The sequence below is a fragment of the Felis catus genome, chromosome B1 (genome assembly GCF_018350175.1).
Source record: "Felis catus isolate Fca126 chromosome B1, F.catus_Fca126_mat1.0, whole genome shotgun sequence".
Taxonomy (NCBI): domain Eukaryota; kingdom Metazoa; phylum Chordata; class Mammalia; order Carnivora; family Felidae; genus Felis; species Felis catus.
In genome coordinates, this window is record NC_058371.1 from 115,047,122 (window position 1) to 115,074,885 (window position 27,764).

A 27,764-nucleotide genomic window follows, 5' to 3' on the forward strand; every position below is an offset into this window, starting at 1 on the left:
TTTTCTCAGATTGTACTCCAGATAAACTTTCTTTTATATTTCCACGTTGGTTGGCGTACTAGTTTACCAGGGCTAGTGTACTAGGAGACCCAGACAACTATACCTCTGCCAACCTCCTAAGTACTCCACCACACATTAAGCCTGAGTGATGTTTCCTGTTCGCATACGCAATTCTCGGATCCATCTCCAATAACCTAGGAGGGGTCTTAGCCCTAATTCTCCCCATCCTAGTTCTAACAAATCACATCAAAACAACAGGGAGGTTTCCAACAGCAGAAATTTATTCTCTCACCATTCTGGAGGCTGGGAGTCTGAGATGAATGTTTTGGTAGGGTTGGTTCCTTCTGGAGACCCTGAGGGAGAGTCTGCTGCAGGCCTCTCTCCCAGCTGCCGGAGGTTGCTGGCAGTCCTTGGCCTTCTTTGGTTTGTAGATGCAGTGCTCTGTCTCCTGCTTTCGTCTTCACATGGCCCTGTCACAGTGACACCAGTCGCTGGATTTAGTGCCCATCCTGGTACTGTATGACCTCGTTTTAATTTAATTACATCCACAAAAACCCTATTTACCACTAAGGTCCCATTCTGAGGTTCCAGATGTGTATGAATTGGAGGTGGGGGATTATTCAATCTCATACATTTGGTTTCTTTTCTTCGGGTATACACATTTTCCTTATCTAAGTTTTGGATTATCTGTCTTGTGATTATCTGCTAATTTTCTCTAACTGCTTTAGCTTTTTGTCTTTTTGTCTGTGTTCACTGTAATCTCAACGAAACTTCCTGTGTCAGTAACTAAAATTTTCAGTAGTCTATTCTTTGTTTCAAACTATGTATATGTATGTATGTGTGTGTGTGTGTATATATATATTATACATATATATAATATATATATGTGTGTATAAATAGGTACTTTTATTATGATTTAGGTTGTTTTGTGTAAAAAGTCTAAGATTTCCGGTTTCAGCGTTATTTTTTTTCTTTCTGATGCTTAGTGTCCAACTGGTGCTTAAAAACAATAAAAAACAGAAAACTGTTTTTCCTGTTCCTCCCCGTCTCCATTTCTTTTTTCTAGTTATTGTCTCTGTGTAAGAGATTAGCCAAGATCTAGTGGTGTAAAACAGCCATTTTAATTCACTTCCCATTTTGTGGGTAAGGACTTCCGGAGGGCTCAGCTGGGCGGTTTGCCCTGATGTCTGGCTTGGTTGCAGTTCTCTGAAGGCTCATCTGGCTGGCGTCCGTGATCACGAACTCACTTGATGCCGCTTGTCAGCCGGGAGCTTAGCTGGCTGAAACACTTGCTAGTGATCTCTTGAGCACGGTGGCCTCAGGGTATTAATAGTGGGCTTCTCTCAAACGGAGTGTCCAGGTAGCATTTTCTGACCCAGCCTCAGAAGTCACACATTGTCGTTTTCACTACATCCTTTTGGCAACAGGTGAGTCCTAAGGCCAGCCCAGATTCAAGAGTAGAGAATTAGACTCTGCCTATTGACGTGACAGTGGCGATGTCACATTGTCAAATAGTTTGCAGGGTCGGAAATTCTGTTGTGGGCATCTTTGGAAAATATCTGCTATGCTCATTAATACAATTTTAATTTAATTTAATTTATTTAATAATATTTAATTTTTAATATTTAATTTTAATATTTAATATTCTTTATTTTATTTAATACAATTTTTTAATATAAAACTAATACAGGTTTTTAATGTATAAAGCAACTAATGCTATTAATCCTCCTTTTTTTTTTTTTTTTTTTTTTTAGTGTATTTATTTATTTTGAGAGAGAGAGAGACCACATGCATGGGCGCACATGTGAGAGAAGGGCAAAGAAAGAATCCCAGGCAGGGTCCAGGCTCTGAGCTGTCAGCACAGAGCCCGACTCATGAACCGTGAAATCATGACCTGAGCTGAAGTCAGACACTTAACCGTCTGAGCCACCCAGGTGCCTCAACACCATTGATTCTCTTAACATATCAATTGTACCTTCATAATGTCTTTCAGGGGAATCCATACATGATTATCTCTTGCCTCGTAACCACCTTAGTTACGAATTCTGTAATTACATACTCAGCAAGATGGCATGTGTTTCTGCATGAATGTATGCTTTCCTTTTCCTTCTTCTTGTTTAGTGAATAAACATCATTGGTACAGGAAGGTGAGTTGAAATGAGGATATTCTTTCAAGGTTAATTTAAATTGGACTCCCAGATACTTTTATCTATGGTTGTCTCTGAGAGGTATTGATCCTAGGATATAGAGATAGCTTCATTTGTCCTTTTTCTTCCCTCACCAGAAATAATTTGGGCATGTAACTCAGTTTTTAAGTTGGCATGCAGCTCTGGAGTAGTGTTAACAGGAGGACAAAGTGCATATCTGAAACGGAGTGATTTCTAGGATGCCTTTGGGCACAGACAGGAATTATTAAAAACAAATACTTGAGTATACAGCGCTGCAGTCTTGGGTAAAATAGCCAGCAGGCCTGCTGTTGCGCGTCAGGCCAGTGGCCGGAGGGTATTTGAAAATGGTTGTTACAATGCTGCAGGGTTCAATAAACTGGGGTTAATGCGAGGTGTTACCATTTATGAACATGATGATGTGAAAGAGGTCATAAAGCTTCCTGAGAACCTGTATAATGACAGCTTGTTTTGCATTCAGAGAGCAGTGGACCTGACCATAAGGCTGCATATCTTGCCTAAAGAGCAGTGGACAAAATATGAGCAGGATAAATTGTACTTTGCACCATATCTGAAAGAAGTTATTTGGGAAAGAAAAGAGAAGAATGGGCAAAGAAATAATCGCGGAGTTTAAGTTGGTGGTTGTAGCTGCCCTGAAACATTTTTTAGGAGTTGGATAAACCAGGGGCACCTGGGTGGCTTAGTTGGTTAAGTGTCTGATTTCAGCTCAGGTCATGGTCTTGTAGTTCATGAGTTCGAGCCCCATGTCAGGCTCTGTGCTGACAGTTCGGAGCTTGGAGCCTGCTTCGGATTCTGAGTCTCCCTCTCTCTCTGACCTTCCCCTGCTCACGCTTTGTCCCTGTCTCTCAAGAATAAATAAAACATTAAAAAAAGTTAAAAAACCCAAAAAACAAAGAAGTTGGGTAAACCTGAAGTGTACAATTTAGAACTATTTGAACTGCAAATGTACTACTTTACGTAAATGTCTATTTATTTAAAAAACATAAATGCTTACTTTAAACTATAGATGTTTTTCTAGCTAAGATCTAAATCTTGTAGAGAAATGTGGGATAAATGTTACTGAGGGATTGCTACGTGTAATGAGTGTTATGAAGCCAGTGATTTAAATTCTTTGTTACTAAGTGGTCTCCTAACATTGCATATGAAATGTGCTTGGACTATTCAATTTTAGGCTTGTCTGGAGCAGGAAAGACCACAGTGAGCATGGCTCTGGAGGAGTACTTGGTTTGCCACGGTATCCCATGCTACACTTTGGATGGTGACAACATCCGTCAAGGCCTCAATAAAAATCTTGGCTTTAGTCCTGAAGACAGAGAAGAGAATGTTCGACGCATTGCAGAAGTTGCTAAGCTCTTTGCAGATGCTGGCTTAGTGTGCATCACAAGTTTTATATCCCCTTATACTCAGGTATGTGGCTTTTGTACCATTGCTGTTCTGACATCATCGAGTGAGATGGCCTCAGGCAAAACAAGTAATTGAAACACTCATGTATGCTTCGAAGCTAAATTCAAATTAAAATAATTAACCTACAACACTTTTGTGCTGGGACTTTCTGAGTAAATTCCATTTTAATAAAACCTGTTATGAATGCCCCTGCCTCCCAAAGTATAACCAAACTTGTTGACCTCAAGCCAGTGGCCACATTATTTCAAGCTTGACTTTTCAACTCAATAAATGTATAATGAATACTCAATGTGTGTCAGACACCCAGGGAAAGTCTTAAGTTTCTTAACATGTGCCTGACCATGGCTTCTTTGCTCACAGACAGAAGCACTCTCCTCTTTCATCACATTCCTCCTCTTATTTTAGCACTAATTCACTGTTTTGTAGTTCTCTTAAAAATCATGTCATTTCTCACGTGAGATTTTTGTTTCCCCACCTGGAAGGCACTCTTCTCCTTCGATCGATCCTTCTCTTCTCGCCATCAGTTGACTGCTGTTCGTGCTTTCAGGCTCAGGTTAGGCATCTCCTCCTGAGTGCCTTCCCTTTCTCCCTCAGCCTTTGTGGGTACCTGTCTTTGGTGCCCTTGTTATTGTGCCCTAACCCTTTGTTTTATTACAAATGCTAGTTCATTGGTTGGTGATGGTAATAGTGGCAGCAGTCGTAGTGGTGGTGGTGGTGGTGGTGGTGGTGGTAGTAATGAAAATAATAGCAGCTAACATTTATTAAACGCCAGCTGTATACCATGAATGAACTCACGTAGTTCTTATCACCCAATGAAGAAGGCAGAGATGAGGAAAAAGGTATAAATTACCCAGGGTCACTGTACATGGTAGAGCAAGGTACCCAGACACTGTCATTGGAATCCATATACTTACTCACCACGCTTTATTGCCTCTAACCCCCACTGGTTCCTTGAAGGCTGAAACTACATCTTATTTATCTTTATAATCTTGATGCCAAGCCCAGCTTCTGGAATACAGTAGATATTTAGTGTTTGTTAAATGACAGCATAGTACAGATGTGAAAGAGCAGGTGAATTACTATGTGGTTAAAAGCAGGGACTTTGGAGCCAGAAACAATGGGTTGGAATCTCACCTCTGCCTGTTATGACCTTGGCCAGTTGAGTTGACCTTCCTAAGCTCAGATAATGCCTACCTCCCAGTGTTGTTCTGAGGATTAGGTAAATCATGCGTTCAAAGCTTTCAGCATGGTGCCTGGTGTGTACTAAGTATTGAGTAAATATAAATAATAGCACAATTCTAGTGTTGTATCATGAATTTGGATGGTTACATAGACTTTTTTTTTTAAAGCCAAAATAAAACATGAACTGTAAGAGTTACAGGTAAGTATCAGATGGAATGTTAATTGTAAAGATTCACTTAACTGAACCATGGCAGGAGTCCTAAAGGGTCCTGTGAGGACTAAGTACTTTTCATTTGCCTGAAACATTGGGATCAGCATCAATACATCCGTTTAAAGTATACTGGATCATGAAGTGTGTAAGACAATGATAGTTGTTTGAGTTCTTGAATCCTTGATATAAACAGTTTCATCGTAATGTAACAACTGATATTCTTGCACATTCTGGAAATCTTTGCAACTCTTAGAAGAGGAGAAAGTAACGTGATTTGGAGAGCTGTCAGCTGGATTTCTAAAAGTATGTACTGATCTGCTTTTTGGCCCCCTTGTTTCCATAGTACAGAGCGAAATTTGTTGCTCTCACTTCTAAAAGCACAGAGAGTGAGGTTTGGACTGTGCTTAGGTCATGTCAAAATCTGTGATATTTGCATCAAACCATATGATACAGGATATGTGTATTATTCTATGTCACCATTGAACTTGGGCATCTTGGTTCTGAAAATAAACCTGATAGTTCCTTGCCAGTCTGGTGGGATCATAGAGATGTGAACAGTTACAATATGTTGAAGCAGGTGATTAGGTAAATGTATATGAGAGGTGCTGTGGAAGAATCGCAGAGGAGATGATGCCTGAAATGAGTGATGGAGGATGAATCAGAGCATACTATTGAGACCAGAGGGAGAAAGCTATTTTAACAGAGACATAGTACAGTGTTTGCAGCAGCATGGAAATGTGAGGGAGTCTGGTCTTTTGGGGGAACTGTAGGTACTTTGTTACGACTGCCGTGCAGGGTGAATGTGAGGGGAGATGAAGCTAGAGCTATTCGCAGAGGTTCGATGATGAACCTTGACTGCTCAGGCCTTTGCCCCATAGGGCAAAACTTGACAGTTTGAGATTGTTCTAAGGAACGCTGTCTCAGGGTTTGCATTTTAGTAAGGTCACCTTTGAAGCTTGGAATGAGAGTGGTCTGGAGATAGGAGACTGGTGAGGAGGCTTTCAGAGTGAATTCAAACAGCAACAATGGGAATGGAAAAGATGGGGCCTATTTGAGGGCTCTTAAGCCTGTAGCATTGGTAGGACTCGGTGCCTGCTTGATTGTTGAATTTGGGGTGAGCACGAATGATGGTTCTTTCTGAATAGAAGATGGTATGTTTGAGTTAGGAAATACAGGAGGGGAAGGGAGGAGATGACTATTTCATTTTAGGTGGGTTAGGTTTGAAATCCTAGTAGAGTAAGCAAGTCATTGGAAAATTGGTTCTCAGAAAAGCTGTGTAGAATTGAGATAGATTTAGGAATCACTAACTTTGTTAATTAAAACCCAGTCGAAGTTGAGTATATATAGAGTATATAGAAGAGTTGTATAGAATGAGAAGAGAGCCGTGGACAGAAACTTGGAAATACATTCATATAAAAGGACAGTTGGGATCAGTTAAGGTCACACCTTAATCATTCTACCACATGCTGTGGTTATTATAGCTAATGAAAGGTATATCAGAATAAGATCTATGATAGGTATATAGCAGGTATTCTGAGAAGCCAGAGGAAGCAAGTGTCCTCCGTCAGCCTGGGCATGCAGGTTGGGCTTCCTGGAGGATGTCAGCACAGAACTGTGCTATGAGGAGCACGTGCTTTAGCCAGAAGAGAGGGGTGGAGGGTTTTGAGCAGGGAGGGTGGCTACGGCCTAAGGTCCAAACACCTGGTAACAGCCAGGTGTTAATTATTAATAGAATATCAAGTGTAAGACTGAGAAGCGTGGGGCCAGGTATAGAACACCTGAAGCCTCTCCCTGAGAAGCCTGGGTTTTACCCTGATGGTGGTAGGGAATCTCTGAAAAGTTAGCGACATGGTTGAATTTGCATCCTCTGCTATGCTAGGGACAGTGTTAGGGTATGGCTTTGAGCAGATCAAAGCTAAAAGCTAGCAGACTGATTAAAAGCATGTTGTTGCAGTTGGCCAGGAATGAGGTTGAACTGGGGAGTAGGGAGTAGGGAAGACGTGCAGACTGGGTTGGTTTAATAGAGGCAAAATCTGAAGGACTTCGTGGCAGAAGGCAGAGGGGGTGGGGTGTGGAACGACGGGAAGGAACCAGAACAACTCTTGGGATTCTGGGTGAATAGTACTGTCATCCTTGATTTGGGCAGTATAGGCAGGGATGCCAGCTGGGGAGAAAAGAGGGTGGATGCCATTATGGACATACTAAGTTTGAGGTGCCCGTGAGATCTCCAGGTGGGTATATTTAGGAGGAGGTTGGAAAGGTGTGTTTACTTCCAGGAGAGAGGGTAGGGCTCAGGCTGAAGCATTAGTGTATATGTTGTAGTCGACACTGTGAAGGCTGCTGAAGAAAGTGCTCAAGGACTGACTTAATGTGAGCAGTGGGCTCCTAATGAGCTGTGGGCAACACCAGTGTCGAAGGGATGGGGAAGTAGAAGGAGCCATGGGACCTGCATAGGAATGATTAGGAAATAGCGTCACTGGAATATATAGAGTTAGTAGTGTGAACAGCAGCAGAAAGTCCTGTAATTCAAAGGCTGAAGAGTACTTATGATTAAGGGATTTTTGTGTGATTTGCTCACTTTTTTTTTAATGTTGATGTATTTTGAAAGAGTATAAGCGTGTTCAAGAGTGGGGGAGGGGCAGAGAGAGACTCTTAAGCAGGTTTCTGGATGTCAGTGCAGAGCTGGATGCGGGGCTTGAACCCACAAACTGTGAGCTCATGACCTGAGCTGAAATCAAGAGTCAAACACTCAACCTACTGAGCCACCCAGGTGCCCTAGTTCACTTTTTTTAAAAACGTTTATATGAGAGAGAGAGAGTGTGTGCGCACATGCACAAGAGAGCCCAAGCAGGGAAGGGGCAGAGAGAGAGAAGGAGGAGAGAGGTTCTGAAGCAGGCTCCCTGCTAACAGCAGCAAGCTGGATGTGGGGCTTGAACACCCAACTGTGAGATCATGACTTGAGCCGAAGTTGGACGCTCAACCGACTGTGCCACCCAGATGCCCCCGCAGTTCACTTGTTTTTAATGGATAAGTGACTTGTTGCCAGGGAAAAAAGCTGGCAGAGAAGGAAGAGGAGGATTTCAGATGGAGGGGGGAAGTGGATTGAGGAAGGTCCATTAGAGGGGTGGCTCTGGAATTCAAAGGGAGGAAGGAGTAGCAGGAGTGAGGGAGACAAAGGTTGCTAGGCATGTGGATATATTTATATGGCTGAGAGGAGATTGAGAGCATTCGTGCCTGCGGATCTTCATTTTGAAATGCGGAAGAGAGTAATGACAGTGGAAGTAGGGGCCATAAGAAATGTGAATGGTAAACTGAGCTGTGTGGGGATAGAGTGGCGGGAGTTGCAGGGCTGGCTTTGGAAATGTTGGCACTGCTTGTGTCCAGAATATGAATGTGGAGTTGGCCTTGAGTATGGAAAGATGAGTGGATCTTAAGGGGGAAACAGTTTTAGCTTAGACAGAAAGAAGAGGTTGACTTAGGAAACCGTTCCGGAGGACAGGGCGGAGCAGTGAAGGTGATTACCAGAGAGTTGGGGGGTTCGGGGCAGGACAGAAAAGTAAAGTTTTGGGAGTGCTAGAGATGAGAAGTGGTCGCAGGACCTTGTATTTGGCAAGGAGATAAACCACCTTGAGGACTCTGAATGGACTCAGGCTCAGGCTAAGATTGAACATGTTATGAGAGGCCTGATGGCACCTGCATTCAGGCTGGGCTTTGACTGTGGTTCCTTGTAAAATTTAGGTGAAAGTTTTTACAGGGCATTTTTCCCTCCTGGAACTCCCCAATATCTTGGATTTTTAGAATATCAGATTTTAAAATCGTTATGAAGAAATAGTTTCTTGGGTTAAATTTTTTTTGTTTATATTTTAAAATATAAATTAAGTTTTGTCTAACATTTAATTTTCCACTGCCTCAGCTGATAAAGCACTTTTACTCATCCTTGATCATTTATAGTACCTTTGATTCGTATGAGCACCTTTTATTATGTTTCTCTACATCTTTTTTCTAAGGATCGCAACAATGCAAGGCAAATTCATGAGGGTGCAAGTTTACCGTTTTTTGAAGTATTTGTTGATGCTCCTCTGCATGTTTGTGAACAGAGGGATGTTAAAGGACTCTACAAAAAAGCACGGGCTGGAGAAATTAAAGGTAAGTTTCCCTTTGCTTGCATTTTTTTTTAAGACTTTATTTTTAAATAATCTCTACACCCAGTGTGGGGTTCACATGCAACCCCGAGATCAAGGGCTGCATGTTCTACTGACTGAGCCAGCCAGGCGCCCCTTTGCATACTTTATCTTGCCATATCTGAGACTGATCGTCTTTGCTAAGAGATTGGGAATATTCAAACAACTTGGAGCTCCTTGGGAAGAAAAAGTGGGTCTTAATACTACGCTCTTGTGTCTCTGAAGCCTACCAGCAGTACCTGGCACCGTGTGTAATACTCAGTGGGAATGGTTGGTCAGGTTGGAATCCTACTCCCAAGACAGTGTTTTAGAAGGTTGGGACTTCTGGGGCTGTTGGAAACCTACTTGGTATAATTAGGTGCATTAGACTGCATAGCAATTGCTAGCTGCTGCCACTTCTGCTTTTTGTTCCGGTGAAAATGAAGGAAATTCCATAGATCATGGGAATTGTAAACCTTTTGAAAGCAAAACCAGTGCCTTGTTCTTATTTATATCATGGTGTGGAATGGTCCCTTATTCATTCGGTGTACATTTGTTTGATTAGGTTGAATTCATATATCTCTGATTCCATCAAAATGAAGATACCTTGATTTTAAAAATTTTTATGCTTTGCTCCTAAAGTTACAGCTACGATGAACATTTGGGCATAGGAGACATTTAGAACCTGTCTGATGTGACCTTTGATACCAGTTATATTAATCTTCTAGGTATCGTTTAACATTAGTTCTGTTCTATTATTGTTAACAACAGAGGACATGCCGGGATTGATTACTCAGCACTGTGTAGAGATCAGTGATTCATGCAGGTAACTGCTGCCTTCCCAATAGGGAGTATAATAGCTTGGGACTATCACAGGAGCTCTGTGAATTCAAGATTTTGTCACTCAGCTTCTGGTTCTGCATAGCAAAAGGTGGAACAGGAAGGACTATGCTGTTATTCTGGGCTCTTCTACATTTGGACCTGGGGATGCTTAACCAGTTGGGGCAAGTGTGGGGCAAGTTCCACCTGCTGTGGTGAAACCTGGTTCCTTAGGCAAGGCTGGCATTCAGTTGTGCCACCAGGGAAACTCAGTTTCACCCATGAAGCCTGTGCTTTCTTGAGTCAAAGAGAACAGGTTGCTTGACCTGAATAACTGACAACATTAGGAGGGAAACCAGTTCAGCTCTTCATCATCTGTGTCCACCTGTCTCTGTCGATGGCCACTTTTCACTTCAGTTTCTCAAAATACAGATTTGGCAAAGAGAAGCAAAGTGATGTGTCTGGGATCTTGAAATCTAAATCTTATTTTAATTTTAGTTGGCTTTGTTTTTGCAAGGATGGATTGGTGAGGGAGGTAGATTTGTCTCTGGCTGGAGTAAGCTACTTTTGAACAGGGATAACATCTTGAATATTTTTGTATCATTAGAGTTACACACATAGTAAATGCTTATTGGATAGATTAGAAGATGGAGTGGAAATTGGATGTTCAACACACATTGATCAATGCTACCTGTTTGCAAGCTGTGTGTTTGCTGCTGAGATGCAAAGATGAGTAAGACCACATGCAAAATACCTTGAGTTATTTGTAATTTGCATTCTATATTTGGGAGTGTGTTTGTAGTAGCTTAGTTTTCTCTGTGTTATTTACTTTCTTGACTGTTTTCTGTCTATTCCTCTCGGTAGACATTAATAAAATGTTCCTTAGATTAAAATATATGTGTTAGAGTCCCCGATTGTAGAGTTGTATGTATGTACACATGTATGTATGTATTTATTTAGAGCCCCACGCATGAGTGGGGGAGAGGGGGAGAGAGAGAGAGAGAGAATCTCAGCCTCCATGTTCAGCGTGGAGCCTGACATGGGGCTCCATCCTGTGACTCTGAGATCATGACCTGAGCTGAAATCAAGAGGTGGATGATCAACCAACCAAGCCACCCGGGCACCCCTGGAGTTGTTAGTATTTAAAACCGTGTACTGGGGCGCCTGGGTGGCTCAGTCGTTTAAGCGTACGACTTCGGCCCAGGTCACGATCTCACAGTTCGTGAGTTCGAGCCCCGCGTCGGGCTCTGTGCTGACAGCTCAGAGCCTGGAGCCTGTTTCAGATTCTGTGTCTCCCTCTCTCTGCCCCTCCCCCGTTCATGCTCTGTCTCTCTCTGTCCCAAAAATAAATAAATGTTGAAAAAAAAAAATTAAAAAAAAAAAAATTAAAAACCGTTTACTCATTGTCAGAATGGTAAATGCTGTTTCAGAGCTGTGATGGTAAATGTTCAAGGACAGAAGAGATTGTATACATTCAGCAGACCTCGGGCTTTTAGAGGGCTTTTTGTGACACTATAACTATCCCTGTGTCAGCCATTCTAATGATTATTTTCATGATTACTGCTCAAGTAGTTGTTATTTACTTAAATATAAATGTTTTGCTTAAGCATACATTTATTATAATCATTTATGGGATAAATTAGCTAGAAAGAGAATTCCTGGGCTTTTAAAATAAGCCAAATCTTCTAACACAGTGGTTTTCAGGCTTTGCTGCACAATAGCATTATTTGAGTGAACTTTTAAAAATCCTGTGCCAAGGCCAAATCAGAATCTAATGCAGGTGGGACCTGGCGATTGCATTGTTTAGCTGCATTTGAGAATTAGAGCTTAAGAACTAGTGTTTTAACCAGAATTATTTTTCCCTAGCTATTCTATTGTGACTCACCACTAAATACTGTTAGGAATATTGGTAATGCAGAAATCTCTTCTTGGATTCAGGTCTTCATGTGATACTTAGAAACATGAAATAGAAGAAAACAAGTGGGCTGTAGACTTGTCTATTACATTTTAGAACTCTTTTGGTGACTGCACCTCTTAATAGTAATTTATTTTATTTTATTTTGTTTTATTTTACTTTATTATATTTTATTTTAGTTATTTTTTTTTAAGGAGATAGAGGTTTATTGAATATGCCGCAGTGGGGTGGTTGGCATGGCAGCAGAGAAGAGGCTGTCAATAGTAATGATTTTAACTTTTTTTTTTTTTAATGTTTATTTTTGTGTGAGAGAGAGAGACAGAGCATGAACGGGGGAGGGGCAGAGAGAGAGGGAGACACAGAATCGGAAACAGGTTCCAGGCTCTGAGCCATCAACCCAGAGCCCGACGCGGGGCTCGAACTCACAGACCGCGAGATCGTGACCTGGCTGAAGTCGGACGCTTAACCGACTGCGCCACCCAGGCGCCCCAATGATTTTAAAGTAATGTTTACCATTTCAACCCCAAGGTTGACCTAAGCACTTCAAGGCAGACAAGCCTTAAATGACTTCTGTAGGGGGTCATGTCAAGGGTGTAAGATAGGAACAACATATCTTCAGCTCAGCTAGCCCATTCTTGGGAATCATCCTGTATTCTTTCTCTTTGGCAATTACATGGTAACATATTTAAAGGGGAAATCTAAATAGAGTGGTTGACACATAAACTGATTATGTTTGATTGTAGAATGTATTTTGTGATGTGACAGGATTAGCTCCCTTAGTTACGTTTTGCTTAAGCTAATAGTGGTTACTTTGTCTTGAACACTTAATCCTGGTAGCAGAAGCAGCCTTCAGAGCTTCAGTTTGACTGTAGATAATCCTTGTGAATATAATGAACAGATTAACTTGGTGTCAGTGTTTGCATTGAGAGGAAAAAAAAAACCTCATCTAGTTTGGTTTATGACTAGGGTTTAAGTACTGTATTCTGTCTTCCTATGGAGACATTGAGGTGCCCTGGACCACTTGGTATTTATTCCTATTTATTCATAGGCAGTTTGGGCATTTAGTTAAAAGAAAAAAGGTGACAGAAGAAGTTATAGTCAATCCTCATTATTTGAGGATTCCATATTTGCAAGTTTTTCTACCCGCTAAAATTTTTAACCCCCCACATGAGTACTCATGGTGCTTAGGCAGTCACTTGTGGACACACACAAAGTGGCAAAAATTTTAGTCCTCCCACCGGAGTACACGTTCCTAGCTGAAGTTGAACAAAGTGACACCCAGCCTTCCTGTTTTAGCTTTCATACTGTAAAGTGTCAAAAAGAATCTGGTGATAACTGAGCCTTGCAGGAAGCTGACCCCATGTTTCCCCTAGGGGCCAGTGGTTTCAGTAGTCACTCACTTAGTGTCCGTGGCAACTTTGTTGAACTGTGAGTGAGAATGACCTGTACATGTTTAAAGGAGAAACAAAAGTTTAATCAGAAGTCTTCTCCCAAAGAAGAAGTTTCACTACTATAACCTTGTAACTCAGAAGGGTTAGTGTAAATATGAACTTCACCATAGCAGAGACTTGCACCAAAGAAACAAGCCTGTTTTAATTTCTACCCCCTTCAATGCTCTGGTACCTTTTGTAGGTTTCACTGGAATCGATTCTGAGTATGAAAAACCAGAGGCTCCAGAATTGGTGCTGAAAACAGACTCCTGTGATGTGAACGACTGTGTCCAGCAGGTTGTGGAACTTCTACAGGAACGGGTAAGGGAAGGTCAAAGAGAGAATCATCAGAATAAATAATATTCATCTCGTGATCTTCCCCCACCAAAAACAAAACGAAACAAAAAAAAACAGGTGATGCTAATATGTAGTATATGGTGCTGACAGTTTTCTGAGAATGTACGTCCCTGTGTTAGGTGTTGTGGGGGCCCCAGTGTATACAGTATGAAATACGTTGGTCAACGTGAACCATAGGAGGCTTGGGAGCCAAAAAATCTTTTATTTTACCAGTAGTTTTACCACACAAATACCTAATAGAGAATATTCAGCCTTGATTATTTAGCTCTACAACTTGGTATTATTGTATTTTTTTTTTTTAATGTTTATTCGTTTTTGAGAGACAGAGACAAGTGTGAGTGGGGAGGGGCAGAGAGAGGGAGGCACAGAATCCGAAGCAGGCTCTAGGCTCTGAGCTATCAGCACAGAGCCTGATGTGGGGCTCGAACCCACAAACCATGAGATCATGACCTGAGCTGAAGTTGGATGCACAACTGACTGAGCCACTCAGGCGCCCCGACGTTATTGTACATAACGCAGGTAACTTTTCCTAGACATTTAGCGAGTGCCCAGATCTTAGCCTGTGCAACATGATGATGTCCTTATGGTTGAGTTTTAGGAAGGGAAAGGTTCCAGGACATAAAGATCTTTCTCGGTTCCGGAGCATGTAGAAGCATAAAGAGGCTGGCTATTTTCCCGAGGACTCAAGCCATTTATTAGATACATGATTCTCTCAGAGTTTAGTGCAGTCTCCATAATTAGAAATTCTTTTTTTTTTAATTCTTTTTTTTGTAATTCTTTTTTTATTTTAATTTATTTGAGAGAGACAGAGACAGAGTGAGCGGGGGAGGGAAAGACAGAGAGAGAGAGGGGATCCCAAACAGGTTCTGCGCTGCCAGAGCAGAGCCCGATGGTGGGCTTGAACCCATGAAATGGTAAGATCATGACCTGAGTTGAAACTAAGAGTCAGATGCTCAACTGACTGAGCCAACCAGGTGCCCCCTAGAAATTCTTTTTCTTTCTTTCCCTGCTCCTTTCTTCACACTTCCATGGGCCCAGTGGAGGGTCATGCACTTAACTCAGTTAGGGAGGACCTGGCCTTTGGGTGGGCGTCAGTTGTTACTCTTTCTCCTAGTCACGGTGTCCCCACCTTTGCTGCCTAGTGCTGTGCAGGAACTCCTGTTTAGTGGTAAACAGACAACCATGCATCATTGTGCCCCATTCTGTTTTAACTGTGGCCTGGGGCATCTGAACCCCCTCTTGATGTTTCAGATCTTATTACCATAATCCTCTGTCATCTAGTATTTCTTACTGGATGTATTAGACATCAACTTAAAAACATTACCTGTGTCTGGATATATTATGGATGTTTGGCCTTAGAATTGTTTTCACATTATAAAATATCTGCCAGATAATTTACCTGGAACTCCCGAATGTATTTCCCTAAACGTTTTCGCCAAATGAGTAGAAATAATGTGAATGTGTAATGGCACTGCTCCGATGTTTTTCTCCGTATGTATTGGCGTATAGTCTGCAGGCTCACGAGACCCCATCCTGGGAGGTTTTCTGTGTTTCGTCTTTCTGCTCTCTGGGTTTCCTGTTAATCGGCTTCTGAGCTCTGCTGCTGGTCCTGCTGCTGTGCCTCTGGCTTCCCTCCTCATTATCCATTCTTTCATCATCAGCAGTCAGACGTCTGTCAGAAGCTCACTACTTATTTTGTCACAGTCCTGAGCACTGGCAATACAAAGATTAATCAGCCATGTCTCTGTCCTTGAGGGATTTACACTGTCGGTGATGGAAGGGGGGATAAGAGGGTGCAGCTGCTAGAGGTGTGTTAGAAACATGGTTTCAGTGTGCACAGAGCATCCTGGGAGGCACAGAAGAATGAGTTTGGAAAGGCTTTATTCCAGATCTTTCTCACCTGTTCGTTTTTAAAAGATTTTTTTGGGTGCCTGGATGGCTCAGTTGGTTGAGCACCCAACTTCGGCTCAGGTCATGGTCTCGTGGTTTGTGAATTTGAGCCCTTCATCGGGCTCACTGCTGTCAGCACAGAGCCTGCTTCGGATCCTCTGTCTCCTCCCCTCTCTGCCTCTCTCTCTCCTCACGCTCTCTCTCTCAAAAATAAACATTAAAAAAATAAAAGATATTTTCACTGGGCATAGTATTCTGAGTTGACGGGTTTTGTCCCTTTTAGTACTTTAAAGATTATGTTCTATGTTCTGTGGTCCTCTGCATTGCTTCTGATGAGAAGTTCATTTCTTGGCTCCTCTCCTTGTAATGTTTCCTTTTATTTCTGCCTGGATTCAAGATTTTCTCTTACTCCTTCGTTTTTAGCAGTTTGAGTATGGTGTGTCTGGGTCTTTCAGCAGTTTTAGGTTTTTTTTCTTTCAGTTTAGAGTTCTTTGACTTGTTCTTTTATTACTTTCTGAAAACTCTTTTTGGCCACTATCTCTTCAAATATTTCTTTTGCCCTATTCTTTCTCTTTTTCCTGGGATTCCAGTTAGACATATGTTAGGCAATGTAATACTGTCCCACAGCGTTTATGTGCTCTGTGCTTTCATTCTTTTTATGTTAATTTGTCAGCTTTAATAATTTTTACTCTCTTATTTTCAAGTTTAGTCATTCCTCTGTTGTATCCAGTATATTGACACTTAGAATTATTAAACTTTGATAATCATTACAGAAATTATATCATAATTTGGCTCTTTTTTAATTTTTTTATTTTAGAGAGAGCCAACGAGTGGGGGAGAGGGGCAGAGGGAGAGAGAGAATCTTAAACAGGCTCTATGCTCAGCACAGAGCAGAGCTTGATCCCGTGAACTGTGAGATCATGACCTGAGCTGAAATCAAGCGTCAGATGCTTAACAGACAGAGCCACTGAGGTGTCCCTCTAGTCAGTGATTCTGAATTGTTTTATAGAACCTCAGGGAAATACACATTGATACTCATATATAATGTAGGGGGCTCATGAATCTCTGAAGCCATTTTAGGGACTCCAGTTAAAACCAGGTAGTTCAGATACTTATATGGGGCTATTAAACTTAGCGTGTGATGGATGCTGTGTCATCTCCCTTCTGTCTTTACTTTCATTCCTAACCACTTCTTTGAGGCCCTACATAGAATAGCATCCTTTGGGTTGTACCCTTCACCTACATAGAGGCTTTTTTTTTTTCTTCTTTTGTAGTGAGCGGGTGATTTTGTTGTTTTTTAAAACTATTTTGAGAAAATTTTACAACTTTTCTGTAAATGTAAAAGAGTACAGAGAGTTCCTTATATCCTTCACCCAGCTTCCTATTATTTTAATACCTTACATGACTATAGAACATTTCTCAAAACTAAGAAATTGACCCTGGTAAGATACTGTAAACTACATGACAAATTTACTTGTATTTCACAGGTTTTTCCACTAAGGTCCTGTCCTGTACTAGGATTTGATCCAGAATCTCACCCTGTGTTTAGTGTTAAATTGGGTTTTAACCATGATTCTGTGAAATGAAAACACAGACTTCAGGTAGTGCCTGTCATGCCCAGGACTTTTGCAGTTCCCCCGTCCCCGGTGGTTAAAAATTGAGGGTAAACTGCCCCTGTATGATTTTCAGCTTGTACTACCTGGTATTTCCTTAACTGGTCACCCCATCTCCGGTTTGAAATGCCTTTTAAAGATTAAAAAAATTTTTTTTCTAATGTTTATTTTTGAGAGAGAGAGAGTGAGCTTGTGTGAGTGGGGTAGGGGCAGAGACAGGGTGACAGAGGATCCGAAGCAGGCTCTGAACAGACAGTAGGGAGCCTGATGCGGGTCTTAAACTCATGAACTGTGAGATCATGACCTGAGCTGAAGTCAGACACCCAACCAACTGAGCCACCCAGGCGCCCCTGATATGCCTTCTCTTCCATCCTGTATCGTTCACAGAGTCATCTTTCTAAAGTGTAGTCTAGGTTTTGTTTTGTTTTGTTTTTTTTTACTCTAAAGAATTTACTGATTTTCCCATGGTTTATAGAATTAAGGTGATCTGTGTTCAAGGTTCTCCACAGTTTGGGTCCAAGCTACGTATTTTCTTATTATTGTCCTTATGTATTTATTCTGCCACAGTATTATTACTATTTTTTTTCTTGGTGCTGTTGCTTGCTTTAGTGTCTGTGGCTTTAATTAAAGCCTTGCTTCCAATGTGTTTGCCCCTAATCAATAATTATACTAATTGTTCTTCTTTATAGATGGTAGTTAGTGTATGTTGTACCTGCTAGACAGTCGATGATTGGACAGTTTCATTCTGTCTAGATAAAAAAACTAACATTTACTGAGTATCTAAGGGTCATATGTGTGGGACTTTGTGTCTTTTCTTTATTAATATATTTAAATGTTTATATTAGTGCACACACGCTTTCATGCAGGGGAGGGGCAGAGAGAGAGGGGACAGAGGATCTGAAGCGGGCTTTGTGCTGACAGCAGAGAGCCCTATTTGGGGCTATAACTCACGAACCATGAGATCATGACCTGAGCTGAAGTCAGAAGCTTGACCTACTGAGCCACCCAGGCACCCTGCTTTGTATCTTTTAAAATATTTGTTTTGATTGTTAGAATCTGGGTGGAAGTGACCTTTCTCCTAGTTTAGCTTTCAGCCACTTCTCACTTGACTGTGATGTGACAGTTTCCCAAGTGGTCTTTGTGCTGAGTATTTTGTGTAAGTACTCTGGTTTTATTCAATACAGTAAACCCCTGAGGTGTTTTAGAGATACTAAGTAATTCGCTTATGGACATATTGTATTTTATACCTAGGATTCTGGGTGTATGAATTCCTAGGATGCATTTCCATTTGCCTCTGGCTTTTACTTTCAACAGTGTTCTCATCATATCTAAAGTGCAGTGTAATTAAATCTATAACCAGAAAAGTGTTCTGGTTATATTAGTTTAAGATGGGGAAATTTTCTCTTGAAAAATTATTTATTTGTTATTTTTTAGAGAGAGAAGGGAGTATGCAAGTAGGGAGTATGCAAGTATGCAAGAAGGGAGGGGCCAAGGATGGGGAGGGGAGAGAGGGGAGAGAGAGAGAGAGAGAGAGAAAGAGAGAGAGAGAAAGAGAAAGAGAGAGAAAGAGAATCCCAAGTAGGCTCCATGCTCAGTGCAGGGCTCGATGCAGGGCTTGATCCCATGACCCTGGGATCATGACCTGAGCTGAAATCAAAAGTCAGATGCCCAACTGACTGAGCCACCCAGGTGCCCCATGAAAAAATTTTTATTTTTATCCTAAAGCTCAGTGGTGACAGAAGAAATGCAAATGGCTTCTTAATGCAATTGCTTTTCTTTTGGTATCACCCTCATTTGGGGAAAAGATAGGACTTCACTTCTCATTAAAAGTATGTATTTCTGTGTTTTACTTGGTTGAACCTGTTAATTTAAAGTTTTTTTAATGTTTGTTTCTTTTTGAAAGACAGAGAGCACACATGGGGGAGGGACAGAGAGAGGGAGAGAAAGTATCCCAAGCAGGCTCTGCACTGTCCTTCCATATGGGGCTTGAACTCACAAACCACAAGATCATGACCTGACCTGAAATCAAGAGTCGGATGCTTAACCTATGGAGCCACCCAGGCACCCCGATCCTGTTAGTTAATTTAACATATACTTAGTGTCTTACGTATTAGGTACTGTTGTAAAGCACTGGGGATGTGGCATTGTATTAAACGGTAAAAATTCTGCCTCATGGATCTTAATTTTTGGTTTTAATTACCATTATTTATAGTTGTAGACTAGAACGTATAAATTCATTTTTTTCTTTTATTAGCATGATGTAGAATTTATGAATGTAGTTGAGGGAAGAAATACACACCCGTACATGACTACTCTGTTCTGACATTTATTCTCCTTTGATTGTTTTTTTTTTTTTTTTTTTTCCCACAAAGTTGAACCTCAGACGAACATTAGGGCACGTGGGTAAACCAGTAAGCACCTGACGTTCAGCTTGGAGTTGATGGTTGGTGATGCAAGGAGTCCATTTGCCTGCTGCACCCTGATGGCACGGGAACTCCGTGTGGTCTGCACCTTCCGAAGCAGATCCTCCCTGGTGGTCCAGGGTGGCACATGCAGCACAACCTCATTGTCATCACAGAGGCATTTGTGGGGTTTTCCAGAGGTGGCTCATGGGAGGTCAGGGTAGAGCTGGTTGCACAAATCTAGACTGGGAAGTGAAGGGGATGACGATGTCGAGTGCAGTGCTGAGAGCAAGGAGTGAGGATATGAAGTTAGAGGTTGTGCAGTAACCAGCATTATGCGTATGAATGGAATTGTGTGCGCTAGAAGGGAAAGTGGCAGGCAAAGATAGAAGTCCAAGAGAACTCCCACACAGGCACGGTCTTCAGTAGTTGTTCTGGTAGCATTAATACATTTGATGTTGGGGGCGCCTGGGTGGCTCAGTCACTTAAGCATCTGACTCTTGGTTTTGGCTAAGGTCATGATCTCACAGTTCTTGAGTTCGAGCCCCTGCATTGGCTTTGAGCTGGCAGCATGGAGCCTACTTGGGATTCTGTCTCTCCCCTTCTCTCTGTTCCTCCTCCCACTCATGCTGTCTCTTCCTCTCTCAAAATAAATAAAATTAAAAAAAAAATACATGTAATGTTATATCAAAACTCTGAGAAGTAAGTTATAATTATCTTCATTTTACTGATGCAGAAACAAGTCAGAGAAGTGAAGCTGTTTGTCCCAGGACGGGGGGGGGGGGGGGGGAGTGGGGGGGCGGGGGGTAGAGTCAGATTTGAACACTGTGTGTTGGATTCTGCGATCCAAGAGCCCATTCTTCTCCCAACTGCCTTGCCTTTTATCTAGATTCTTTTCCATTTCTCGTTTGTGTCTGAAGTATCAGTCTTTTCTGTGGGTCTTTTTCACATTCCTTGACCATTTTTTTTTTCCTAAGCATAGTTGGGAATGAGAACTTGAGAGTATTGGGTCTTAGAAGGAGCTCATATTTTTTAGCCTACTTTCAGAGTACTTCAGAGCAGATCAGAGGCAGCACTGTCTGAATTGGAAGGAATGTTGACCTTGTAAAGAAGTAAATTGCCTGTGCCTGTCTCTGATTAGTGTGAAATGTGTATTCTATGTAGTGTGAAATAACAAGTGATTGTCAGTTACCTAATTTAACTTGCAAAGCTGGGGCACATCGTGCCAGATGAATTACAGTTTACTTATGTACTGACACCTAAATCTAAATAGTAAATGAGTGGCTTGGGTTATTAAGCCATAGAAGAAAATCTTATTTCTAAAATAATAAAGCTAAGTACATTTTTTTTCTTTTTCGGGTTCCTCAGTTTGTTAGATTTTTGAGGTTGGTTTGTCTTATTCTCTTACCAACTAATTGTCGAATTCTCTGACACCAACTGGGTGTCTAGCAATTCGATTCTGTTCTCACACTAACTGTCCAGAGTTAGTTTGGACACTGCAGGTGAAGGGCTCTGTCTCACAAGACTGCCTTCACTTCAGATGCCAGCTGCAAACAGACACCTACATTTCTGCCTGACTGACTGTACATTCAGGGGTTACCCAGACCCCCTAGCCCCTGGTTGAATAATTCAGCTCACAGAACTTAGGAAAGCACTTTACTTACCATTACCAGTTTATTATAAAGGATACAACTCAGGAAGAGTCAAATGGAAGAGATGTATAGGGCAGGGTATGGGGCAGGGAGAGCTGTGGTGCTTCCATGCCCTTTGTGGGCATGTTGTCACAAACTCAGAACCTCTCTGAATCTAACCATTAGGGCTTTTATGGAGGTTCCATCACATAGCCGTGATTAAGTCTTTGGCCACTGGTGACTGAACTCAGTTTCCAGCCTCTTCCCCAGCCCAGAGTTCTGGGGACAGAATTGAAAGTTCCAACACTCTAATCTAAGTATGGTGTGGTCTTTTTTGAGGACCCCCTTAGCCTGGAATCATCACATTATCATATCAAACACACTTTCCAGTTAGGAGATTCCATGAATTTTAAGGACTCTGTGCCAGGAACCAGGGACAAAGACCAAATATATAGTTCCCATTGTAATATATGGCAGACTTTTTTTTTTAATGTTTATTTTTTGAGAGAGAGGGGGAGACAGAGCATGAGTGGGGAGGTGCAGAGAGAGAGAGAGAGAGAGAGAGAGAGAGACACGGAATCTAAAGCAGGTTTCAGGCTCTGAGCTGTCAGCACAGAGCTCGACACGGGGCTTGAACTCACGGACTGTGAGATCATGACCATGACCTGAGCCAAAGTCGGATGCTCAACTGACTGAGCCACCCAGGAGCCCCCATGGCAGACTTTTTATTGGAGCAGAGAGGGATAGCATGGTTGCGGCTTTCTAGACGATCCAGCTGTTTGAGAAGTGCTGTCTCCATGATAGCTAGCAAAGGAATTTTTCTATCTGATGCTTGGTATTGCTTTGGAGAGACTCTCCCAAAATGAATTCTACCAGGTATTGTTTCTTTAACGTTCTTTGAGATATGGCACTGGTTTCGCTGTCCAAGAAAAATTTGTTTTTAATGTTCTGTACAAGGGGTATTTTAGGATGATGGGTATTTTGATCAGCATAATGTTGTATATTCTCAGTCGTCCCTGGATTGTCTTATTTCTCTTTCTGTCTGGTCTTTGTACTATAATTGGAATAAGGAAATGTGTTCGTTTATATAAATACTTCATTTCTCAAGTGTTTGGTCAGAGCATCTTTATTTTCTTAATGTGCTTCTGTTGGTGTATCTTCACATTTTATTCAAGAAAGTAGAAGGCACTGAAAAATGCTGAGGATTTTGGATTTAAGTTTCTTCCCCAAACCCTTGAATGGTCACTAGATGGCCTGCTGGGATTGCATTTAACTTGGTGTGTTATGACATAAGGAAGTAGGATTCTTGCTGCTGGTTTTAATCTAAAGTGATATTTTAAATACTGTTTTTAAATCTGCTAGGAACTCTAGATTTACTAGTGCTATAAATTATTTAAAGGTTTGTCTTTTTATGAAATGGTGGTTTAGTGCTCTAAATGGATTTTATACTGCACATAAAAACCTGACTTCACAGCTCAGTTTTAAAGTGTTGCCAGAATGTCGTTTGGTGTTCATGCTTTGGATGCATGTAGTTTAGATAATAGAAATTTAATAGTTACATAAAATATGAATGAGCTGTAGTGTTCAAATCTGTTGAGCAGATTTGGCTGAAGAAAAAAGTGCAGAAAATACTTAAAGGCAAAACTTAGAATGTGGAATCACAATGTTTATTAACGTGTTCACAGTTCTTTAGGAAGATTAAAAAGAGAAGGCAAGATTACTACTATTTTCAGGTAGTGAATGTTCTGTCTGCCAGTTTCCAGATAAAAGCAAACAATTGTTCTTTTGAACAAAGGTTACAGATACAGTGTGTTAGCTCTTAGATTGTGTTTAGTCAAGCAAAAAAAAAACAAACAAAAAACCACTTTTGAATACCCATGTAACAGTTTAGAATTAAGTTAATATTTAAACATTCATAATATTTCAATATTTCTAGATCTAGGTGATTTCTGGTAGCATGTGAATTAATGACCCCCTACTGAAGAGCTTCCCCTGTATTCCCTTTATCCTTAAAAGCTGGGTGACTGTGGTGCTCTTAAGACTGGACGCAAGGGGTTTAGGTATATAAACTCTTGCTCGTGGCCTGGCTTGTGGTCTATTTTTGTTTTAGAGGAAATTCCCTGAAATAAAAAGTTTTCTGTGTACGAGGCGAAGAAGAACACATTGTTTCCTAACAGCTGACTGTGTTTCTGGAAATCCTAATGAATCCCAAATAGAATGGATAGCTCATGTGGCTGGGACTTCACGTTATGTTGTCCAGATATCTTGTCTCACTTTGAGGTGGTTTTGCTCCTTTTAGATGTTTGGCAGTGGTTTTGGAAACTGAAAAGATTTGTCAGTAGAATGTGCTAGAAACTGGCTGTGTCTACATTTAAAAAATTCTTTTTGTATTCCTCGTAGAGTGTTCTCTTCTCTCTACACATAGAATCTATATAGAACTTGCATTCTTTGAGCAAATGTTCCATGTTTCTTTTGATTCGTGCTGTTATGTTTGTGCTGATTCAAAAAATATTCACTTGATGTATTTTTTTTTATTTTGGAAGGGAAAAACGGTAGCAACCTCTTGAATTTTTTTTGACTTTAGTTAAGCATTGGAAGAATTTTGTACTTAAGTTGGGAGGCTAAATTCATTTAAAAATATTGCTGGACGTGAATTTTGAAAAGGGAACAGTTATGGGTAATGCTTGTAGTGAAAAAAATGATTTTGATTCAAAATGAAAAAAAATTCCCCTTTCTTGAAAGGAAAGTGATTATTATAGCCTCCATGTCCATGCATATAATGTAGCAAGTTACTAAAAATGTATTCATCCCAAATGTGCTCATGGCTGCATGAGTACACAAAACATTAAAAAAATAATTTGAGCTCATAGTATTGATACTACTCTTTGATGTTCAAACAAGTTCCTTGGAGACACTTAGATTTTCTCACAAATTATTTGTATATTTGTTCTCTTAACCTAGGGTGTGGTTGGAAGGAAGACATGATACATAGAAATATTTGTTCTCAGTTCTTACTTTGAGCGTCTCTTCAGAGGGAGTGGGTTCATGTTCCTCAATGTCCAGTGTGGTTCTGGAGAGGGGTGTTTCCAGGGTGGAAGCAAGGTGCATGCACCCAGCCACATGCCTGGAGCATCACGGTGGACAGTGCGTGCCGCTGCTGTTTGTCACTATTTGTGAGCCGAATCTAGTGATGCCGGCCTTGGGAACCAGCTCAGCACGCTCTGTTGCATCCAACAGGGGTAAAAAAGGTTGGTCTGTTGGATGCTGTCCTCTGGCCCTCCAGAATTGTTGACAGTTTTCAGCGGTAAATGCGGTGGCAGAGCAGAATAGTCAACGCCTACAACATAAAAAAGATCTCCCACTCTTACAATAATGTAACTTTCAGAAATGGCAAAGAAAACTTTATGTAGAGGTGTTTGTGTCCGTGAAATTCTTCTCTTCCCTGGGTTCCCTATGTCAGTTGTTGCCCGACTGTGGATTCTGGGTTTTGAAAAAAGTTGGTTGAAAATCCCTCAGTTAACCTTCATGGATGAGGACTAATTGAAATGTTGAGTATTTTTAGTTTTTGTCTAGAACTTTATCAACTCATGAAGATCACATGCAGACTAGAATTCCTAGGAAATTATGAACTAAGAAGATAAACTAAGAACAATTTGTGTGACAAAATGTCTCATAACTTAGTTTTCATGAGAAAGACAGTAAAGGTTTGTTGTTGTTGGGTTTTTTGGGGGGAGGGGGGATGATATTTGGACCTTAGTTGGAATCCCAGTTGTAATATTTATCAATTAACTACATAAAATACCTAATTTCTGTGGCTTCAGTTCCCTTGTCTGTTCAATGAGAATTACCATACCTGTCTTAGAATTGTACCGAGGAGTCTATATGAGTTAGTGTATGCAGAGTGCTTAGAGCAGCTCCTGGAACGTAGCAAGCACATTATATTTATTGAATATTTTTTGTGTGTTAAGTGCATTGGCAGATAGTATGGCAGGGACTGGGGGCCAGTTATTAACCTCTTCTGAGCCTCAATTTCCAAATCTGTTAAAGGAGAATGTTTCTACCTTCATAGGTAGGATTGCATGAAGATTAAGTGGATTCATTCATATGCCCTTAGGACAATGCTGGAATGGTAATGGGCATTAATGTTAGTCCCTGTACTTCAGGTATTTTATTTTTATTTTTATTAAAAACATTTTTTTAATGTTTGTTTATTTTTGGGAGAAAGAGAGCATGAGCTGGGGAGGGGCAGAGAGAGAGACGTAGACACAGAATCCGAAGCAGGCTCCAGGCTCTGGGCTGTCAGCACAGAGCCTGATACGGGCGGGGCTCAAACTCACAGACTGAGAGATCATTGACTGAAGTCGGATGCTTAACCGCCTGAGCCACCCGGGCGCCACTGCACTTCAGAGATTTAAAATTACTGAATTTCACAACAGGCCTGTACCATATATGCATATATATCTATTTTAAACAGTTGAGGAGGAGACAGGTTCACAGATGCTAACATCTTTGGTTTTGAAGATACTGTGTCTCTAATGTTTCTGGTTTTAAGTCTGTTTTGTGAACTTTTATCATGGTCTTCCTGTTAATGAATGTCTGACTTTTTGTGTAATGTCATTTTAGCATTTGTTCCTAGTGTGGAGGATTTCTGGTCTTTATCTTGCAGTTGGAAAAATGGGTGTGTCTCAAGACCTCTGAGAGCTTTTGCATTTCTAAGAAGCTAATTGAACATGGTAGGGTGTGTGCAGTTCTCCTAATGCATGTCATGTTGTTTGTGCAGGAAAAGTTGATCCTGAATTTTTATTTTCTAGTTGATGAAATAATAGGTTTTGTACAGACTTCTGAAACTACCAGTGCCCTGTAATGGGGAAGGGAATATACGAAAATGACAATGATAACTGTATGTGGGGTGATTTGTTTTCTCAATTCCAAATTCTCTTTACTGCTCTTTTATAATTTAAAATAAATATACTAACAGTAATTCCTGGAATTAGAATGCACAGAATGAACGACCATAAGTTATTTCTTTTGCTAGATTATAAGAAGAGTCATCTTTCATTCGGTTTTATTGAGATATAATTGACATACCAAAAAAACAAGAGACTTCGCTATATGTGATTTCCTCTTCAGGTACACAGTGAAATCAAGTATTATATATAAATTGTGAATGTATACTTACCTCTTAGACCCCAATGGCAAACTTTAAGACATGCCTTCTTTTGCTTGGCATCATTAGAAATAATTTGCCTTGGGGCACCTGGGTGGCTGAGTCGGTTGAATGTCCAACTCTTGATTTGGGCTCAGGTTATGATCTCACAGTTCATGAGTTTGAGCCCCACATTGGGCTCTGTGCTGACAGAGCCTGCTTGGGATTTTCTTCCTCCCTTTCTTTCTGCCCCTTCCCTTCTCACCTGTTCTCTCTCTCTCAAAATAAAAAAACAAACAAACTATCTGCCTCTTTTTTTTTTTTTTTTAATGTTTATTTATTTTTGAGACAGAGAGAGACAGAGCATGAATGGGGGAGGGTCAGAGAGAGGGATACACAGAATCTGAAACAGGCTCCAGGCTCTGAGCTGTCAGCACAGAGCCCGATGCGGGGCTCGAACTCACGGACCGCGAGATCATGACCTGAGCCGAAGTCGGCCACTTAACTGAGCCATGCAGGCGCCCCACTATCTGCCTCATTAATACAGGTTGTATAGTATTGAAACCTACAAAGAGAAGAGAAAATAGAGGCAGGTGGTGGAAGCTGTCATTCTTCCTTCACTGTTGTCTTTAATGTCCTCACGTAGTATTAGCCATGTAAACACAATGAATAGCCTGCAGCTGTGGATGCCTGCTGGCTGCTTCATTGCAGAAGGCCTGGAAGGTATATGAAGTGCCCTGGGCTGTGTGCATGGTTTATGTTTTACACACTCACTTTTCCACTTGCCTCCTCCTCTGAGCAGTGGGATGCTCAAGAGACAAAAATACCTTTCATGTCTGCACACCAGAGCAATTAGCTAAACTTGGTATCGTAGCAAGTGGTGTTTTTTTTTTTTTTATTTCTTTCCTGTGTTGAAATTTTATTACTTATTTTCTCTTTTCCTTCATGTTTACTCTCTTTATCCTTGGTTTTATCATGAGAGAGATCAGAGGACTTGAATTTACCAGTAGGAGGAGACTGATTTTGGCATACGATTTAGCTGATGCCAAACTGTCTCTTTTGTTTCATCTTTGAGGAGAAATGTGGGAGAGTAAATCTTTCTAATGTTTTTATTTAGTTTTGAGGGGGTGGGGAGGGGCAGAGAGAGAGAGAGGGAGACACAATCTGAAGCAGGCTCCAGGCTCTGAGCTGTCAGCACAGAGCCTGACACAGGGCTCGAACCCATGAACTGGAACTGTGAGATCGTGACCTGAGCCAAAGACAGACGCTTAACCGACTGAGCCACCCAGGCGCCCTGAGAATAAATCTTTCTAGATTTTCAAAATCCATAGGGGCTACTTGAATAGTAGCACTAGGTCTTCTATGAGATCAGCTAGCTTTGATATACATATCTGATTGCTTTTTTCCTCTACTGAAGA

The 27,764-nt window shown here is 41.1% G+C and overlaps 1 protein-coding gene and 1 pseudogene across 2 annotated transcripts in view; both read left to right on the forward strand.

Annotated features, from left to right (window-relative positions):
• Positions 1–27,764, forward strand: part of PAPSS1 (3'-phosphoadenosine 5'-phosphosulfate synthase 1) — a 103,923-nt gene that overhangs the window by 17,700 nt on the left and 58,459 nt on the right. For both annotated transcript variants that reach the window (XM_003985102.6, XM_023252877.2), the window contains exons 3-5: positions 3,358–3,593; positions 8,991–9,129; positions 13,510–13,628. In XM_003985102.6, coding sequence (XP_003985151.1) covers positions 3,358–3,593; positions 8,991–9,129; positions 13,510–13,628 — 494 coding nt within the window. The remainder of the gene's footprint in view (positions 1–3,357; positions 3,594–8,990; positions 9,130–13,509; positions 13,629–27,764) is intronic.
• On the forward strand, positions 1,848–2,786 carry LOC101089101 (annotated as a pseudogene).